The sequence below is a fragment of the Chiloscyllium plagiosum genome, unplaced genomic scaffold (assembly GCF_037043375.1).
Source record: "Chiloscyllium plagiosum isolate Xiang-an unplaced genomic scaffold, Cpla_swu_hap1 HiC_scaffold_9, whole genome shotgun sequence".
NCBI classification, from domain to species: Eukaryota; Metazoa; Chordata; class Chondrichthyes; order Orectolobiformes; family Hemiscylliidae; genus Chiloscyllium; species Chiloscyllium plagiosum.
The window spans coordinates 22,730,945-22,751,257 of NW_028270147.1; the positions used below are offsets into that span (position 1 = coordinate 22,730,945).

General features: G+C 42.6%; 1 protein-coding gene across 2 annotated transcripts in view; it reads left to right on the top strand.

Moving 5' to 3' along the window:
• LOC122554191 (very-long-chain enoyl-CoA reductase-like) overlaps positions 1-20,313 on the top strand; it is a 94,842-nt gene that overhangs the window by 19,551 nt on the left and 54,978 nt on the right. Inside the window, exon 1 of one of the 2 annotated variants that reach the window (XM_087990474.1) lies at positions 12,622-12,666. The exons of the other annotated variant lie outside the window; for it this stretch is intronic. Within the exon in view, the coding sequence (XP_087846600.1) occupies positions 12,637-12,666 (30 nt within the window). The 5' untranslated portion in view covers positions 12,622-12,636. Of the gene's footprint in view, positions 1-12,621; positions 12,667-20,313 lie in introns of those variants that run through there. 2 annotated transcript variants of the gene reach the window in all.

The following is a 20,313-nucleotide window of genomic DNA, read 5'->3' on the forward strand; positions in this document are numbered from 1 at the left end:
TTACCTGTTTCTCCAAAAACTATCAGTGTTTAGTGGAGAGGAAAAATTTGTACATTTTGTAATTTGCAATTACAGGGTAATTTGTCGAGGTATGTAATTGATTGGCAGTTCTTTTTTGACTTGAATAGACGGTTATTTAAATCCACCTGGTAGCTTAGAAGTATTCATCAGTCAGTCTTTTGCTCATTAGCACCTTCAAAGTAACTTGTATCCGTCAGAAAGCTTGAAGGAAGAGCGTTGGACAAGGCTTGTGCTGTCATTGGGTGAAGGTGAAAGCCACTGTCTGAAAATTAATGACAACAGTGGCAGATGGATTTTAACTTAGATAAATGCGAGATGCTACCTTTTTGGAAAACAAATCTTAGCAGGACTTATACACTTAATGGTAAGGTCCTAGGGAGTGTTGCTGAACAAAGAGACCTTGGAGTGCGGGTTCATAGCTCCTTGAAAGTGGAGTTGCAGGTAGATAGGATAGTGAAGGCGGCGTTTGGTATGCTTTCCTTTATCGGTTAGAGTATTGAGTACAGGAGTTGGGAGATCATGTTGTGGCTGTACAGGACATTGGTTAGGCCACTGTTGGAATATTGTGTGCAATTCTGGTCTCCTTCCTATCAGAAAGATGTTGTGAAACTTGAAAGGGTTCAGAAAAGATTTACAAGGATGTTGCCAGGGTTGGAGGATTTGAGCTATAGGGAGAGGTTGAGTAGGCTAGGGCTGTTATCCTTGGAGCATCAGAGACTGAGGGGTGTCCTTATAGAGGTTTATAAAATTATGAGGGGCATGGATAGGATAAATAGACAAAGTGTTTTCCCTGGGGTTGGGGAATCCAGAACTAGAGGGCATAGGTTTAGGGTGAGAGGGGAAATATAGAAAAGAGACCTAAGGGGCAACATTTCACACAGAGGGTGGTACGTGTATGGAATGAGCTGCCAGAGGGAGTGGTGGAGGCTGGTACAATTGCAACATTTAAAAGGCATCTTGATGGGTATGTGAATAGGAAGGGTTTGGAGGAATATGGGCCGGGTGCTGGCAGGTGGGACTAGATTGGGTTGGGATATCTGGTCGACATGGACAAGTTGGACCGAAGGGTCTGTTTCCATGCTGTACATCTCTATGACTCTATGACTGTATGACAACAGATGTAAATGATCCATTGTTTTCATTACAATCAAACTTGTTGAACTTAACCTCTGTAAATGTCCATATTGTAGTGCTTCTTGTGTTTGCTTGCTTTATTACTATAAAGTGAATTTGTTTATCTGTTAATACATAAAGCAAGTTTTGGTGTAAAGTTATTCTGGCACCTCCGAAAGACAAGAGTCTAAAGTTGAAGACATAGGAAAAAAATAAAAGTTGGGATAAAAATTTCTAAGGCAAGTTAGCAGAAACATTGACTGAGATCTGGGATGTTAGCGAGGGCCTCCATTGGGAGAGTAAACAGAAAATAAGGAAAATGAATTCCAAATATATAACAGGTTAGATTTTAGTTTCAGTTAAGACTTTCACCATCTCAAATAAAATTGCAGGCCCAGATTTTATAGTGGTAACGATGGCAAAACTCACAGTATATGCTGTCATTCATTCATTGAAGCTGACAGCAACTTCCAAAGGCTGCACATGTGCAGAGTAACATGGATGTTCAGGAGTTGCAGTCATTCCACATTTATCTAGAGACTGTGCTATTGAGGGACCCCATCCCTTCACCACTCTGCAATCAGTAGAAATCAACTGATTTTTATTTTATTCATTCATGGGATGTGGGCGTCTCTGGCTAGGCCAGTGTTTATTGCCCATCCCTAATTATCCAGAGGGCAGTTGAGAGCCAACCACTCTGCTATGGATCTGCAGTCATACGTAGGTCAGACCCCGGGTAAGCATGGCAGATTTACCTCCCTGAAGGACGTTAGTGAACCAGATGGGTTTTTCCTGACAATTTACAATGGTTTCATGGTTCTCATGAGACTTAAATTCCAGACTCTTTATTGAATTGAGAAATTCCACTCTTACAACAGTTTAGTCTCATTTTAAAACTCCTTGAAAATGTTACCTTTCAGTGAATGAAGTATTAAACTGGGCTTTTAACAGATGACTGATTTCTAATTTTTGTTATATACAGTAACCAAGCAGTTATTGGATCTGAATTTGCATGAATTGAATTAGTTTTATTGTCACATGTGAAAAGTTACACCACTTACAGCATCGCTTGAAGGCAACTCAAAATGTTGACCCTGTCTCTTTAACAGAAACAGTTTTATTTAACTAAGATGATTTGCTGTAATATAGTATATGAGAAGCACTCTATATGGTACAGATGACACTATTCATACTATAAACATTAACTCTGTTGCTCCAAGCACTACTTGTGTTTTCATGTCCCATTACCCTAAGATCACTGACCTGCACTGGACAACAAATCCAGCAAAACCTCAACTTAAAATTCCATAAATTCTTCTTTTTCAATCCCACTCTTGCCTTGTTCCTTGCTACATCAGAAAAATTCTCTGGCTGTACAATCTTCCAAGATCTCTGCACCTTCCAATTCTGGCCCTTTGTATATTGCAATATTTTTCACACCACCACTGCTTCAGCCGCCTGGGCACTATCAGCAGAACTATAACATCTTTATGTGGCTCATGTCACATTTTGTTTGATAACAAGGGAGTTGAGGGTTATGGAGGGAAGACGTGAAAGTGGAGTTGAGGCCACAGTCAGCCATGATCTCATTAAATAATGGAGCACTCTGATGGTGCTGAATAGCCTCTCCCTGCTTCTAATTCTTGTGTTCATTAACCACTCCTGTCGAGTGTATTAGAACTTTTTACTATATTAAAGGTGCTATACCAATGGCAGTTGCTGTTGCTAGTGTCTAGGTGCTAAATTAAGGTGTTATCTCACTTTAGCCTCTCAATCACTTTATTTTGTCCTCCTTTTAAGTTGCTCCTTAAAACCACCCCTTTGGCCACAAGTTTAGTCGCCTGCACTAGCGTCTCCTTGGGTGGTTTGGAGTCAAATGCTATTTGGTAATGCTGTTATGAAACACTTTACTAAGTTGCATGGCACCACCAACTACAATACATTGTTGTCGAATACTGATCAGTGCTAGCTTTAGAATTTTTGGGCTGAACTTCCCAGCCCTTGTGCGTCATGAGTATTGATGAGTCAGTGAGATATTAGGTTGAGATGGAGAGAAATGAAATTCTCAACATCAAGAAAAAACAAGACAAGAATCTCACTAATATGTGAAGAGGGGGCTAATTATATCCATTACATATATTAGTATTCCATTATTACTGAAGTTAAAAATCACACAACACCAGGTTATAGTCCAACAGGTTTAATTGGAAGCACACTAGCTTTCGGAGCGTTGCTCCTTCACTAGGTGGAAAGCTAGTTGGACTATAACTTGGTGTTGTGTGATTTTTTAACTTTGTACACCCCAATCCAACACCGGCATCTCCAAATCATTATTACTGAATGTAGCCTCTTTAATGGGTAGATTCCCATTTTTTCTTTCACCAGATAGAAACTACATGGTGACAATTCCTGACTTGAAAGTCTGAGCTGGTGTACTTGGTGATTCCAGCTTATTGCTTGCTCATTTGGATCTCCATTTTGAACAGCAATCACAATATCTCAGGGCATCCTCCATGCGCAGCAACTGCCCATGTACCCCACAAATGGATATTGGCATCTTACAGTACCAGCCTCACTATCTCCATAGAATCGCTATAGCGTGGAAGCAGACTGTTCGGTCCATTGACTCCTCTAAAGAGCAATCCACCCAGACCCATCCCCCAACCTTATTCCTGTAACCCTGCATTTCCCTTGGCTAATCTACCTAGCCTGCACATTCCTGCACAATGGGCAATTTAGCATGGCCAATCCACCCTAACCTGCACATCTTTGGAGTGTGGGAGGAAACCAGAGGAAGCCTATGCAGACACACAGAACACCCCACAGACAGTGACCCAAGATTGGATTTGAACTTGGGTCCCTGGCACTGTGAGGCAGCAGTGCTAACCACAGAGCTACTTTGCTGCCACATCGCTAATGGCACATCCCCAATCCACTCTGGAGTACACTAGCACATTTTCTTGCAGTGTTGCTGCTAGGATACTCTGTAAACAACACCAGGTACTCATCTCAGGTTGGATTTGGGTGCGACTCAGGACTTCTCATTTGCTCTCTTCTTGCACACTCACTTTACACCTACTTAGATGTCTGCCTTGCCTTGCCCTTTTCTCATGCTTTGTCTTTCAGCCCTTAAAACATAGATTGCAATAGAATGCACGAAGCAGAGAAGGCAAGGTGCTCCATGCCTTTATTTTCAGCTTAGTATACTTTAAAGCCATCTTCTCTAAAAAAATCATAGACATGAAAGACTTTAATTTCTATTGTGCTTTTCACACCATTTCAAAGCATGTTTCAACCATTGAATTAGAGTTAGAGCTGCAATGTAGATTAGATTTTTGTTAAGATTAGATTCCCTACAGTATGGAAACAGGACATTTGGCCCAACAAGTCCATACCACACTGACCCTATGAAGAGTAACCCACTCAGACCCACTTCCCTCTGACTAATGCACCTAACACTATGGGCAATTTAGCATGGCCAATTCAACTAATTTGCACATCTTTTGACAGTGGGAGGAAACTGGAGCACCCGGAGGAAACCCATGCAGACATGGGGAGAATGTGCAAACTCCACACAGACAGTCGCCTGAGGCTGGAATCAAACCCGAGGCCCTGATGCTGTGAGGCAGCAGTGCTAACCACTGTGCCCATCGTGCTGCCCCTAGGAATTGTGGGAATCAGTTTGTAAACAGCAAAGTCCCTCAATCATCAATGTGGTAATGACCAGTTAGTCAGTCTGCCTTAATGATTGAAATCGATGCTAGCAATTCTCAGCAGATCAGGAAGAATCTTTGGAGAGCGAAACAGAGTTAACGACCTTTCATCTGTGTTGGTGATGAAGGATAAATATTGGCCAGGCCACTGGGAGATCTTCTCTCTTTTTTCAAATAGTCCTGCACTAAGGTATTGGCTGAACCCACCACCTTCACCTTCAAAAGTGATAACATTACAACTGACCTGCTGAAATAAGGAAAGGCTGGAGAATAAAAAGCAACAATATTGAATGATGGGGTGAACAGATGTGAAAAATTGTCTTAAATATTTAATTCTTGATTTAGTTTGATTACCCTAGATTTGTTGATGTTCTTAATGACCGTGGGCAAGCTGATAAATGAGTCATCCCAGGAGATGGGAATTTCCTTAAACTTTCTAGGAGCGTCTAAGAGTTAATGAACTTGTGAAAATGAAGCACACCATATGACGAAGGCTGGGATATAGCTTTACGATATGTAAACAACACGAGCAGCTGGGATGGGGGAGGCGCAGTAGCGCAAAATACCACAGCAGTTGTTTTAAAAGGTCATGATTTGATGATTCTGGGGGCCAGTGTACTCACTTACTGTACTAATGCAGCTGCGGTATTGAGTGTGTGTGTGGTTGGCTCCATGAGTCTGTATTGGATTTATTCAATGGAAACCTGTGGTTTCTTGTGTTACACTTAGCAAATGTGCTTGTTCTCCATCTAATCAGTGGAGCTATGTATATTTTTTCAATAGGTTTCAGCCACTCATGCAGTATTTCTGCAGACACCAGCAAAGTTCAGCTCCATAGTGCCAATGTTTTTGGCACCATGGGAAACCAGTCAAATGTAAAAAATTGTGTGAGTGCCACACTTCACTGTGGCAGATTATAATCACCTATGTGTGCTTGTCTTGGAAGTATAAAGGATGGACAGCTCTTGATGTCAGTCAGTGTGAAATGTTGATTTTTGGCACCCAAGCTGCCATATTGAACCTCACCTCCCCTGTTAACTTCTCCTTCCCTATATAGGAGAAGCATGAGGGACCACCCCTTAACCACCACAGTCTAAAGTCATCACCATAAATGTGAAGTGCTTTTGACTATCTGCTTGCTGTTGCAGAGTTAGCTGAAGTACTGCTGAGGGATGTTCTTTCAGTCTAGAGAGAGTGGAACTGGATGTTCAGAAGGAGCACTGTGCTTCTGAAAGGCCCCAAAACACAACACGTGCTCCCAGCCATGGGAATAATAGCTGCAGTTCCCCATGGGCTGCAGCTTCAGTGGGAGATGGAGCGGATGTAGCAGAGGAGACAAGCTGTTTATAGAGAGAGGAAGGGAAGGGAGAAAAGGTTTTCTGCAGCAGACCGAGATAGGTCCTCAGAGCACTTGGGCTTATAGACATTTACGGCACAGGAAGAGACCATTCGGTCTATCATGTCCACTCTGGTCAACAAAGATCTGACTACACCAATTCTATTTTCCAGCTTTTGGCCCATAGCCCTGGAAACTATGGCAATGCAGGTTACATCAATTGCTGCTTAAAAGTTTCAAGTGCTGCTTAAGAGTTTCCGAATAAAGTACTCTTTCAAGCATTAAGTTCCAAACTCTGAATGGAAAAATCTCAACTTTCGTCTTAAGCTTCTATCTCTCCCCTTAAATCTACACTCCTTTGGTTATTGACGTCTCTACCAATGGACAAAAATGTCTTTCCATCCACCATATTGCTTCTTCTCATTATTGAGACTTCTTCAAACTCAACCCTTAAGGCAACCACCAGTGTGTTGCAGCATTAACATTTCACTAGCAACCCAGAGCAGGGCAAGGATGGCACTGCCAGTGGCTGGAAAAATGGTCCTGGCCCACCATTCCTATGTCAGCTAGAATAGATGGCATTGCCACATAGTGTAGATAGCCTTGCATCTGGACTTGGGAGTTAAGGAGTTCTGGGTATCACAGGAGCAGGAACTGCATTGTCTTCTTTCTAAACAGAGATGCATGAGAATCCTGCATTTTGCCTTGATACTAGGCTTCCCAATGATGCAAAAAGCCATCTAATGCACGCACACATGGCTTTATGAGCTCCATGTCTCGATAGGAAAATATACTGGAGCCACAAGGGAGACCACTCACTCAACATGCAGCTGGTGCATACTCCCACCCAGAATATGTTGCAAACTGCCTGCTTATTCTGGGCAGTGATATTGATGCAACAGCCAGTTATTCATGGCCACCGTATCAAATCAGTGGGGGGTTGCTTGATTATATGCTTACCTATTCTATACCTGGCTAATGGACCTCGCTGGAGTGTGTGTCCAAGGTGAACTGGCCATGCTAAATTGCCCATAGTGTCCAGGGATGTGTAAGCTCAGTAGGTTAGCCATGGGAAATGCAGCGTTCAGGGCCAGGCTGGGGACAGTGGTGGGATGGACTTCAGAGGGTTGGTGCAGACTTGATGGGCTGAATGGCCTGCTTTCATACTGTAGGGATTGTACAAAAAAAGAACCTGGCAATATGTTATGTTTTGTCATCAGGAGAGTACAGGACTAGGATCCAGGATTTTACCAGCAGCTTTAGGAGGAGGAAGAAGCCAGCACATTCACAGCCTGTAAATATATCAGATTCTGGTTCCCCTGAATGTTCCCATTGCACCAAATTCCTCACCTTACCATCCTTTTGTTACCGACAATCACTGTGCCTCCTTGAAAATCCTGAAATAAAGGCAATAATTCCAAACCAACATCTTCCACAACAGTTAATAAAAACAGAACTCAGAACTCACTCTTGTTCATCTCCTTCATGCCATTGGCTGTCTCAGTGCTCCAGTGCAGTGCAATCCTGTGAGTGTAGCACCATTGGTGGAAAGCTGCAGACTTTCAATGGGAGAAACTGCTGGAGGTCTTCGAGGAGGGACAAACTTTGGATGACACCATCCTGGTTAGTGTGATGGACGGAGACAGTTCAGGTGAAAAGTGACAACTTCTCCAATTATGGGGGTCTGTGCCATTTCCTGTGTGAGAGGCAGCACATGGAACCTTGTCAGTTCCCTGCTGTTTTGCTGTTACTGTTACTGCCATCTATTAATGGGCCACCTTATTCAGCAAAAGGGCAGCAAGTGTGTCTGTACTTCTGATGGGCCTGTCAGAATGGAACTGTGATGTACAGGTGTGAGGTTTACAGCAGTGGTAAACATAAATGTGTGAGGGTTGGATGAAACCTGTGAATCAAGATTAGAGTGGTGCTGGAAAAGCACTGCCGGTAAGGAAATTGACGTTTTCCTGTTCCTCAGATGCTGCCTGACCTGCTGTGCTTTTCCAGCACCACTCGAGGGGGATTCTGGGTAATCCAAGATGGAGGACAGGAAAAATTTCTGGCTGTACCAGTTGCTCCTTTATTGAGGTATTTTAGGTGCTGGAGGTGATTTCCTCGAATTCCAGGTGCAGCAATTACTGTTTTATATGCTGTTGCGTTGTTTTAGAACTTTGGAGAAAAAAAGTCAAAAAAACAGCAGTTTTAAAAGGGAGAAAAACAGACAAAGGAAGCACATGGTGAGGTCAGTGCAGAAGAGAGAGAGAAAGAAAATGACACAGCAGTGAACCTGCACGGTTACTGTCTTTGCTGTTTGAATTCATGTATCGCTGGACATCGGAGTGCCTCTGGGAAATTTAGCAAACAGTGAAATTCACAACTGATCTTGGAGGAACTGTTTGGGTGAAGTTCAAAGCACAAAAGCAGATAAGTGTATTGTTTTTAAATGGGACCTACAGAAGTAATGAGTAGAGTGGGTTCTTTCTTGATTATATGCTTTTTGAGGTATGTCTCTTGATTAAACTTAAAATATAAGCCATAACTATTAATTTAACCTGGGGCAGTGTTTTGTAGAGGAATAAGACGGTGTTATTTTCTGGGTCTGTAAATTGTGAAGGAGTAAAAATGGCCTTTAGTAGAGTGATATGTGCTTCTTGTCAGATGTGGGAGTTTAAAGAAAATTTAAGGGTTACTACGGATTATATCCGCCATAAATGCTGTTGGATGCGAATCTTATCAGATCGAATTGATCGGTTGGAGAGACAGTTAGAAGCAATGACGAATTTGCTACAGCAACAGTATGTGATGGATGGCAGTTATAGGAAGGGGGGAAAGTCTCAGATACAATCACATAGCTGGGTTAACTCCAGGAAAGGTAAGAGAGGTAGGCAGCTAGTGTAGGAGCCTTCTGTGGCTATACCCATTTCATACAAGTATGCTGTTTTGGAAAATGTAAGGGGTGATGGATTCTCAAGGAAACGTAGCACGAACAGCTAAGTTTCTGGTATTGAAACTGGCTCTAATGCAACGAGGGGTACGTCGGCTTCCAAGAGATCAATTGTATTTGGGGGCCATCTAATTCGAGGTAGAGACAGATGTTTCTGTGGCCAGCAGCGAAAAAGCAGAATGGTGTGTTGCTTCCCTGGTGCCAGGATCAAGGATGTCTCGGAGAGGGTGCAGAATGTTCTCACGGGGGAGAGGGGCCAGCAAGAGGTTATTGTCCACATTGGAACCAACGATATAGGAATGGAAAAGGTTGAGATTCTGAAGGGTGATTACAGATAGTTAGGCAGGAATTTAAAAAGGAGGTCCTCGAGAGTAGTAATATCTGGATTACTCCTGGTGCTACGAGCTAGTGAGGACAGGAATAGGAGGATAGAGCAGATGAATGCATGGCTGAAGAGCTGGTGTATGGGAGAAGGATTCACATTTTTGGATCATTGGAATCTCTTTTGGGGTAGAAGTGACATGTACAAGAAGGACAGTTTGCATTTAAATTAGCAGGGAACTAATATACTGGCAGGGAGGTTTGCTCGAGCTGCTCAGGAGCATTTAAACTAGTAAGGTGGGGGGAGAGGAGAGGAGAGTAGAGGAGAGACCCAGGGAGATAGTGAGGAAAGAGATCAATCTGAGGCTGGTACAGTTGAGAACAGAAGTGAGTCAAACAGTCAGGGCAGGCAGGGACAAGGTAGGACAAATACATTAAACTGCATGTATTTCAATGCAAGAGGCCTAACAGGGAAGTCAGATGAACTCAGGGCATAGTTAGGAACAGGGGACTGGGATATCATAGCAATTACAGAAACGTGGCTCAGGGATGGGCAGGACTGGCAGCTTAATGTTCCAGGATAAAAATGCTACAGGAAAGATAGAAAGGGAGGCAAGAGAGGAGGGGAAGTGGCATTTTTGATAAGGGATAGCATTAGAGCTGTGCTGAGGGAGGATATTCCTGGAAATACATCCAGGGAAGTTATTTGGGTGGAACTGAGAAATAAGAAAGGGATAATCACCTTATTGGGATTGTATTATAGATCCCCTAATAGTCAGAGGGAAATTGAGAAACAAACTTATAAGGAGATCTCCGCTATCTGTAAGAATAATAAGGTGGTTATGGTAGGGGATTTTAACTTTCCAAACATAGACTGGGACTGCCATAGTATTAAGGGTTTAGATGGAGAGGAATTTGTTAAGTGTGTACAAGAAAATTTTCTGATTCAGTATGTGGATGTACCCACGAGAGAAGGTGCAAAACCTGACCTACTCTTAGGTGACTGAGGTGTCAGTGGGGGAGCACTTTGGGGCCAGCTACCATAATTCTACTAGATTTAAAATAGTGATGGAAAAGGATGGACCAGACCTAAAAGTTGAAGTTCTAAATTGGAAAAAGGCCAATCTTGATGGTATTAGGCAAAAACTTTCAAAAGCTGATTGAGTGCAGATGTTCGCAGGTAAAGGGACGGCTGGAAAATGGGAAGCCTTCAGAAATGAGATAACGAGAATCCAGAGAAAGTATATTCCAGTTAGGGTGAAAGGAAAGGCAGTTAGGTATAGGGAATGCTGGTGACTAAATAAATTGTGGGTTTGGTTAAGAAAAAGAAGGAAGCATATGTAAGGTATAGACAGGATAGATCGAGTGAATCCTTAGAAGAGTATAAAGGCAGTAGGAATATACTTAAGAGGGAAATCAGGAGGGCAAAAAGGGGACATGAAATAACTCTTAAATAGAGTTAAGGAGAATCCAAAGGCTTTTTACAAATACATTAAGGACAAAAGGATTACTAAGGAGAGAAAAGGGCCCCACAAAGATCAGCAAGGCGGCCTTTGTGTGGAGCTGCAGAAAATGGGAGAGATACTAAATGAGTATTTTGCATCAGTATTTACTGTGGAAAAGGATATGGAAGATATAGAATATAGGTAAATAGATGGTGACTTCTTGCAAAATGTCTATATTACAGAGGAGGAAATGCTGGATGTCTTGAAGTGGGTAAAAGTGGATAAATCCCCAGGACCTGATCAGGTGTACCCGAGAACTCTGTGGGAAACTAGAGAAGTGATTGCTGGGCTTCTTACTGAGATATTTGTATCATCGATAGTCACAGGTGAGGTGCCAGAAGACTGGAGGTTGGCTAATGTGGTGCCACTGTTTAAGAAGGGTGGTAAGGATAAGCCAGGGAACTATAGACCAGTGATGCTGACATCGGAGGTGGGCAAGTTGTTGGAGGGAATCCTGAGGGACAGGATGTACATGTATTTGGAAAGGCAAGGACTGATTAGGGATAGTCAACAAGGCTTTGTGCGTGGGAAATCATGTCTCACAAACCTGATTGAGTTTTTTGAAGAAGTAACAAAGAGGGTTGAGGAGGGCAGGGCGGTAGATGTGATCTATATGGACTTCAGTAAGACATTCGACAAGGTTCCCCATGGAAGACTGGTGAGCAAGGTTAGATCTCATGAAATACAGCGAGAACTAGCCATTTGGATACAGAACTGGCTCAAAGGTAGACAGAGGTGGTGGTGGAGGGTTGATTTTCAGACTGGAGGCCTGTGACCAGTGGAGTGGCACAAGGATTTCTCTTTCATAGGTCATTGATAGATAAATGTACCTTTAAGAGAGCTGTGTTAAGGGCAGTCTGCAGAAGCTGGCGGCTTGGCAGTTCTGTCTCTACTGTTCAAGTTTTCCTGGTCTTATATCTCAAAGCATTGGATTGTGTCATTGGCTTTTATTATTATCAATATGCTAAATTCAAACTTGATTGGAATCTGGTATTTTTTGGGGTATAATTTAAACTGATTGGCCCAATTTGAATTTGTCTTTGTCTCCTGGCAAACAGCTACTCTAGCTGCAGGACCAAAAGATTACATTGTATTTTGTTCAGAACACTTGGAGCTGTCAGGTATTTCTGTTAGCTTTTGACTTTCTTAAAGGTACAGTATACTTTTACACTTTCATAACAGCCTGTCTGTTATCATGCTATTGCTCTGTAGCTTCAACAAGGTGGCAAGAAGAAATTGTCGATCAGCAACAGGGAGACAGGCAATAAAATCTGGTCGGACTCTTGCCAAGTGCAGAGAAAAACCTTTAATAAGCATTTTCCTCTCTGGAGAGAGGCAGGCTCTGATCATTGAGATTAATCTTAGTCCCAAGCCAGAGTGTAGATTCAGCATTGCGTTGCAGCCAAATAGTTCAATCATGTCAGTATTCTGGGAAAAGTAGGGCTACCATACAAATGCTGACTCCACTCTTCTCAAATCCCTTTATTCCAGCTGAGGAGTTGCCTGGTTATTTTAAACAGATTATCCCACAATTCTGACAGCAGAGAGAAGTTGACATCTGAAAGTCAAAATATTTACTGTGAATTCTCCTCTTGTCTATTAATGCAAGGTGTCTTTTGCACAACAACAGTTTCAGTCTGAGTGTCTTGTGGTGCAGTGGTAATGTTCCTACCTTTGGGTCAGGAGATGAAGGTTCAAGTCCCACTGAACCCAGAGGTGTGTATCACATTGTGTCTGATTTTAAAATAAATAAGAGATAAGTTCTTCCCAAGTGGGTTGTTGGATTCTGGATGCGAGAGAGTTCAGAGGTGAATTGTGAAAGCTTTTGTTTGTAGTATGTTTTTAAAAAATGCAGTCTCTGCCTCCTTTATAACATGTTTCAGACTGACACACAGTTTGCTTTGTATTCGTCTTCAAGATAACCTGACCCCCTTTACAGCGTATTCCATCAAACCTATCAGGAGGCTGAATTTCCTCAATAGTTTCTCTCATCAGCAAGAGACCCACGGGAAAGGGAGGAGAAACAGAGACAATATGTTTAATCTTCTGGATTTGTGCCATACCTTGGCCAACTTGGCATATAGTTCCGAACACCTGTGTAGTTTTTCAGTGTCACTAAATCTTCAGTTCGACTGTCGGCCCAACTTTGATTCAGGCAAAATTAATATTTCTTTAGCATGTGGTTCTTAAAGATAAAGTCGCCATAGTCTTACAAAGCCATAGGGCTGTGCTGTCTCATTAGAGAGATTTGACTGGTGGTGGTTTAACCTGAGGGTCCCCACACCTCAGATGAGGGGCGAGAGTGAGAAGGAGAGTCCTTCACGGTAACCTAAGCCAGTGTGGGAATTGTGCCCATGCTGTGAGGGCCTCTTTGCATTGCAGAGCAGCTATGCAGCTAACTGACACCTATGTGTGGCGTTACGTCTTTATTGAACCTTTTTGATCCCCTGGGGAAGTAAAGCTACTGCAGTTGGCTATTGAAATGTGGAATATTTTGAGCAGTGAGCGAGATCCTCTCTGTCCACTACCCTTACAGTGAGATTAATCACTGATTTGCTCTGCGTACCTCCCCTTTCACAGTTCAGTTGAGGATCAGCAAGGTCCTTTATACACATGCATATTGGGCACTGCATTTGAGAGAAAATGATCAATCGAATGTAATTAAAACTAATGAGCGGTGACACAGCAGTTGATTCATTTTAATCAATTTCCAAATAAATTGCCTCACAACGCCTCGAGGTTAGCATTTTTTAATTTAGCCAATCTGCTTGTCTCAGCACTGTTTTAGCATTAGCTGAGCTGTGTGAACGCTCCAGGTCAATGTTTTTCAGAATGTATTCTCTGTAGTGTCTCCCGACTATCTACTACTATCAGAAATATTCCATTCATCCCACAAAGCAAGGGCAATAGATAATATAGGAAAGTACTTGTTCTTTTATATCATGTTATTCAGAGACTCAGGATGCTGCCAACCACTTTACATAAAGTGTAATGGATGAACATTCCAGGGAGGCCCCTCTACACTGAGCCTGTAGGTCAACTGATAACAGCAACTGGAGCCCACAATTACAGACACTCGATTATAAAATTGATAAATTCAGAATATTTCTCTAGTGACCTTCACTTGCAGGCTTGTGTGTGCACCTCTGTGCCTGTGTGTGCAAGTCCGTGCTTGTGTGTGTGCATCTCTGTGCCTGTGCCTGTGTGTGAGTATGTGTGCCTCTGTGCCTGTTGTCTATCTGTCTGTCTGTCTATTGCTTGGTGTCTCTGTCATAGCATTGAATTTTCCTCACCCTGAAGGGACTGTTTGGGAAGCAGTGGGACCAGCGAAATAGTGACAAGTTTGTTGGTACGAATATTCCTGGGCACTGTACCATCTCCAAGCTATTCCCCCAAAGTGGGCCATCTCAGGAATTGACAGAGGTGGTGTGCAATGAAATCAATTAATTCCCCACTTAGAGGCTAGTTTTAGACTTTTGAAGGGCATTTTCCAGGCATTGGAAGACACTGCTGAGTCCGTTGGTCAACAGGTACTAAGTGTCAGCCAGTGCCAGGTCCAGAAAGCTCTGGGAGATGGGTAGGGAGGGTTGTTAGTGCTCCTTGCCTGGCCCTGGGAATACCTTTCAACTTTTCACCAGTCAGGGCCTGGTCGAAGCCATCTCTGTTGAGGGATTTCCCTTCCACAATGATGGCTTTAATAACCAGGGGACTACTTTAATTTTAAAATTTCATGGTGGATCTGGTAATCCTCAACCCAAACCTTAATGGCAGGGACATCATTCAAATACAGGGGAGTAATTTTGGGAGAAGCTAGGGTTTGGGAGAAACCAGGACAAGAATCCGGGTTGAAGGATGGTCTGAGGGCTTATGGAACACCGGTGTTCATGACTAATTTAAATAATATGATAGAAAACATACACCCAAATGTGCTGATGACACAATGCTAGCTGTCATGATAAGCAATGTGGATGTTAGCAGAACATTATAAAGAAATATTAATAAATGAAGTGAAATGGCTCTGCCAAACAGACTTCAGTGTCGTCAAAGGTAAGGCTTGCATCTAAAAAGGGGAGACCAGATTCCAGCTAGATAATGAAAAATTAGAAAGAGCAGAGTCCAAAGAGACTTGGAGGATCCAGATACAGAGTTCATTGAAATTTCATTGTCAAGTACAAAACAAGGCTGCCCTTCATATCTCAAGGAATCAAGTCTGATCCAAATCCCTGATGGAGATCTGTGGTTCAGTTCTGGGCACCACACCTTGAAAAGAGTGTAGTGTAGATATACCAGATTGAAACTGGGTTTCAAACAGTGATTACTGGTTATATTGTGTGAATATTGTGTGAAATTTAGAAGGTTAAGGGGTGATTTGATCAATATTTTCAGGATACTAAGAGGAACAGATAAGGTACATAGTTTATCTTCACTGTTTGCAGAATCTAGGACAAGGACTCTAGTCTAAAAATTAGAGTCAGACCTCTCAAGAATTATATTACAAAATAAAAGCAAAGTACCCTGGATTCTGGAGATCTAAAATAAAAACAGAATGTGCTGTAGAAACTCAGGAGTTCTGGCAGCATTGGTGCAGAGAGAAATACATGTTATTTGGATACACTTAAGGGATAAGGAACAAAGGTGAGGGCATGGAGTTAGTTTGTCGATCAGCCATGATTTTACTGAGTAAAAACCAAAAGAACTGTGGATTCTGGAAATCACTGAACTTACTGGAAATTACTGGAAGAGCTCAGCAGGTCTGGCAGCATCTGTGGAGAGAAATCCGAGTTAAAGTTTCAGTTCAGTGACCCTTTCTCAGATCTTACTGAATACTGAAACAGGGTCAAGAGATCAAATAGGGAACGGTAGAGCCATAGATTCATAGAAATGTACAGCATGGAAACAGACCCTTCGATCCAACCTGTCAATGCCGACAAGATATCCCAACCCAATCTAGTCCCACCTGCCAGCACCCAGTCCATATCCCCCCAAACCCTTCCTATTCATATACCCATCCAAATGCCTCTTAAATGTTGCAATTGTATCAGCCTCCACCACTTCCTCTGGTAGCTCATTCCATACACGTACCACCCTCTGTGTGAAAAAGTTGCCCCTTAGGTCTCTTTTATATCTTTCCCCTCTCACCCTAAACCTATGCCCTCTAGTTCTGGACTCCCCGACCCCAGGGAAAAGACTTGGTCTATTTATCCTATCCATGCCCCTCATAATTTTGTAAACCTCTATACTGTAAGACTACAAGATGCATGAGCAGAAGTAGGCCATTTAGCCCATTGAGACTGCTATACCATTCAATTTGATCATGACTACTGCTCTTTCCTTGGTCATCAGAATTCATCACTAGAGTCATGGAAGGGGATGGCGGAAGGTAAATACAAAATGGACAAGGTGAAAAGGATGGAGTCAAAGTCAGGAGGAAGTTAATAGAGGGGGTAGGAGCAGGTTGATAGAATCTTTCTATTAGGACCATCCTGTTTGTATCACTGGCTGAGTTTAGAACAAAGAACAAAGACAATTTACAGTCCAGGAACAGGCCCTTCGGCCCTCCAAGACTGAGCCGATCCAAATGTACTGTTTAAACCTATTGGTCAATTCCTAAGCATCTATATCCCTGTGCTCCCCACCTACTTATGCAGTTGTCCAGACGCATTTTAAATGAAGCTACCGTGCCTGCCTCTACCACCTCTGCTGGCAACGCATTCCAAATGCCCACCACCCTCTGTGTGAAGTACTTGCCGCATGTGTCCCCCTTAAATTTTCCACACCTCACCTTGAAAGTATGACCTCTCGTTATGGACTCTTTCACCCTGGGAAAAAGCTTGTCTGTATTCACCCTGTCTATACCCTTCATGATTTTGTAAACCTCAATCAGGTCCCCCCATAATCTCCTTTTTTCTAATGAAAACAAACCTAGTCTACTCAACCTCTCTTCGTAGCTAGCACCTTCCATACCAGACAACATCCTCGTAAACCTTCTCTGCACCCTCTCCAAAGCGTCCACATCCTTTTGGTAATGTGGCGACCAGAACTGTACACAGTATTCCAAATGTGGCCAAACCAAAGTCCTGTACAATTTTAACATGACCTGCCAGCTCTTATACTCAATACCCTGTCCAATGAAGGCAAGCATACTATATACTTTTTGACCACTCTAACACCTGTGCAGCAAGCTTCAGGGTACAATGGACCTGCACTCCCAGATCTCTCTGCCCATCAACTTTTCCCAAGGCTCTTCCATTCATTGTATAATTCGCTCTAGAATTAGACTTGCCTAAATGCATCACCTCACATTGTCTGAATTGAAATCCATCTGCCACTTTTCCGCCCAACTCTCCAGTCTATCTACACCCTCCTGTATTCTTTGACATACCCTTATACTTTCTGCTACTCCACCAATCTTCGTGTCATCTTCAAACTTGCTGATCATACCAACAGTGCCCTCTTCCATATCATTTATGTATATTACAAACAATGGCCCCAACACTGACCCCTGTGGAACACCACTGGTCACCTTTCTCCATTATGAGAAACTCCCTTCAACTACTACTCTCTGTCTCCTGCTGCTCAACCAGTTCTTTATCCACCTAGCTAGAACACCCTGCACACCATGTGACTTCACTTTCTCCTTAGTCTACCATGGGGAACCTTATCAAATGCCTTACTAAAGTTCATGTATATGACAGCAACAGCCCTTCCTTCATCTATCAACTTGGTCACTTCCACAAAAAACCCTATTAAGTTGGTAAGGCACGATCTCCCCCGCACAAAACCATGTTGCCTATCACTGATAAGCCCATTCTTTCCTAAATATTAATAGATCCTATCCCTCAGTACCCTCTCCAGCAACTTTCCCACCACCAACGTCAGGCACACTGGTCTGTAGTTACCCGGAATATCCCTACTACCCGTCTTGTACAGGGGGACAACATGAGCAATCCTCCAGTCCTCCGGCACCTCACGTGTATTTAAGGATGCCACAAAGATATCTGTCAGGGCCCCAGCTATTTCCTCTCTCACCTCCCTCAGCAACCTGGGATAGATCCCATCCGGTCCTGGAGATTTGTCCACCTTAATAACCTCCAGCCTACCCAACACATCTTCCCTACTTATGTCAACGTGATCCAGACTGTTCAAACTTCCACCTCTAACCTCAAGATTCATCATGTTCCTCTCCTCAGTGAATACTGTCACTAGTTAGAACATGTCCCTAGTGTTTGGCTTCATACCATCAGGTAAAAGGTGTTGCTCAGGAAATTTGTGCATTTGAGAAACAGTGTGGTTGGAGAAACAGTACAGAAAGAAAAGCTAAGCGTCCTAACAAGGTTGAACTTTTATCGACCCACCTGCCTAGGAGCTGATGACAAAGGGAAGATTATACAAGATCAGGAAGTGTGAATATGGCAGGTGGTGGGGGTATGGGGGGCATGGGGACAGTCCAGAGAAGGGTGAGGTTAGCAGAGAGAAATTCAGAAAAAAAACTGACAAGAAAATATATCCTAAAAGGAATAAAAAGCAGTAAAAGTAGAAGTTGAAAATGAGAAAGTTAGAGGGTTATGGAAATCAGGCTGGGGAATGGGACTAGCTGGGTAGCTCTTTCAGGAGCAGGTACTGATGCAGTGGTTCAAATAGCTTTTGTCCTGTAAAACTATGATTCTATGAGATACACTTGTCTGACCAATCTTGTATACTTCAAAATAGAACTCCAGTCTGACCAGTACACTAATTTCCAAATATTACTGGGTTTCCCCCGGGAGAGAACGGCTGCCATTCAAGATTTGTTTGAATTTCATGGTCTTGCAGCTTTAAATGTTTCAGTGGCATCAGCTATGTTGCAGGGCTATGTGGAATGGTTATGATGCTGATTTAGTGGAGAATGCTTACGAGTGGTGGCAAATGATGAAAGGGGGTTGATTACATGAAATGCTGGAAGCAGTAGTCAGAGGAGTATTCGATATCACAAAGGTACCGATCATCATGACTGTCTCTGAGAAGACAAAGGGTGAAATGTTAGCTGGAATCTATTGGCGTGAGTCACTGCTGGAAGCAGGTGCAGGGAAAAAAGATACAGCTGTAGAAGGTCTTGGCAAAAACACAAGAGACAAACAAAAGGGCAAAGGCTAACAATGATGTCGAGTGCAGTGACAGAAAATAAAAGATAATATTGATGATGAGCAGACTTACAAAGCTCAAATACATCAGAGCTACAGTTCCTCACAACTAAAAATAGAGAGCTGGAACTTTGTTTAAAAAGAGAAAATGATGAAAGTTCTCCGCAGAACTCTGAAGTAAAAAGTCAGTTTTAACCTTTCATGGTGAGGGACAGGGGTGGGGAACCTGTGGCCTTAAGGCCACATGCAGCCTTCTCAGCCATTGTGTGTGGCCTTTTGAATTAATCCAAATTTTGCAGAACAAATCTTTTATTTTTTTATTAATTTTTTTCATCCTTTATTATTTTTATTTTAATCTTAAAATGAATGTATTTAAAATACCAGAGAGTAAAAGAAAATTCAAGGAAATAATCCTCACAGACTGACCGCCACAATTAAAGTCCTTATTTGACGCTAAGAAAGATCCGATTGAAATATGGAAAAATGCAATAGAATACCCATGCCTTCGGCAACATGCACGACAAATGCTTTCTTGCTTTTCAACCACTTATTGCTGCGAATCTACATTCTCCTACTTAACCAAAATCAAGTTGCCTTTAAGGTCACAAATGACTGATACCCATCTAGAGGATCAGCTAAAACTGCAGACCTCCATGCTGCAACCAAATATTCAAATACTTTCCTACAAAAAGCAGTCACAACAACGTCATTAAAAGGTTAGTTAACTTTAGAATTAGCTTTTTTTTAGTTAGTACATAGTAGACTTTACAAAATTATGTGAATTTTGAAGAATATATAATTGAGGTTTCTTGGATGTGGCCTTATTAGATTACAACTAACATAATGTGGCCTTCCAACATGAAAATGTTCCCCACCTCTGATGTGGGACCATCAACAGAATTAAGGATTAAAAAGATAGCAAGCATTGCTGTTCTGATTTGCATGTGATATGAGTGTCACAGGCTCGGCCAGCAGTTATTGTCTGTCCCTAATTGCCACGGAGAAGATGATGGTGAACTGCCTTCACGAACCGCGGCAGTCAATGTGTTGAATAGGCACACAAACTCCCTCCTTAAAGGAGAAAGTTCCAGGACTCTTGACCCAGCCATAATGGAGGAATAATCGTATTGTTCACAATCAGGATGGTGTGAGGTTTGGAGGGATATGAGCAGGTGGCAGTATGCCAATGCATCTGCAGCTTTTGTCCTCCTTGATGATGGTGGGTGGGCATTTGGAAGATGCT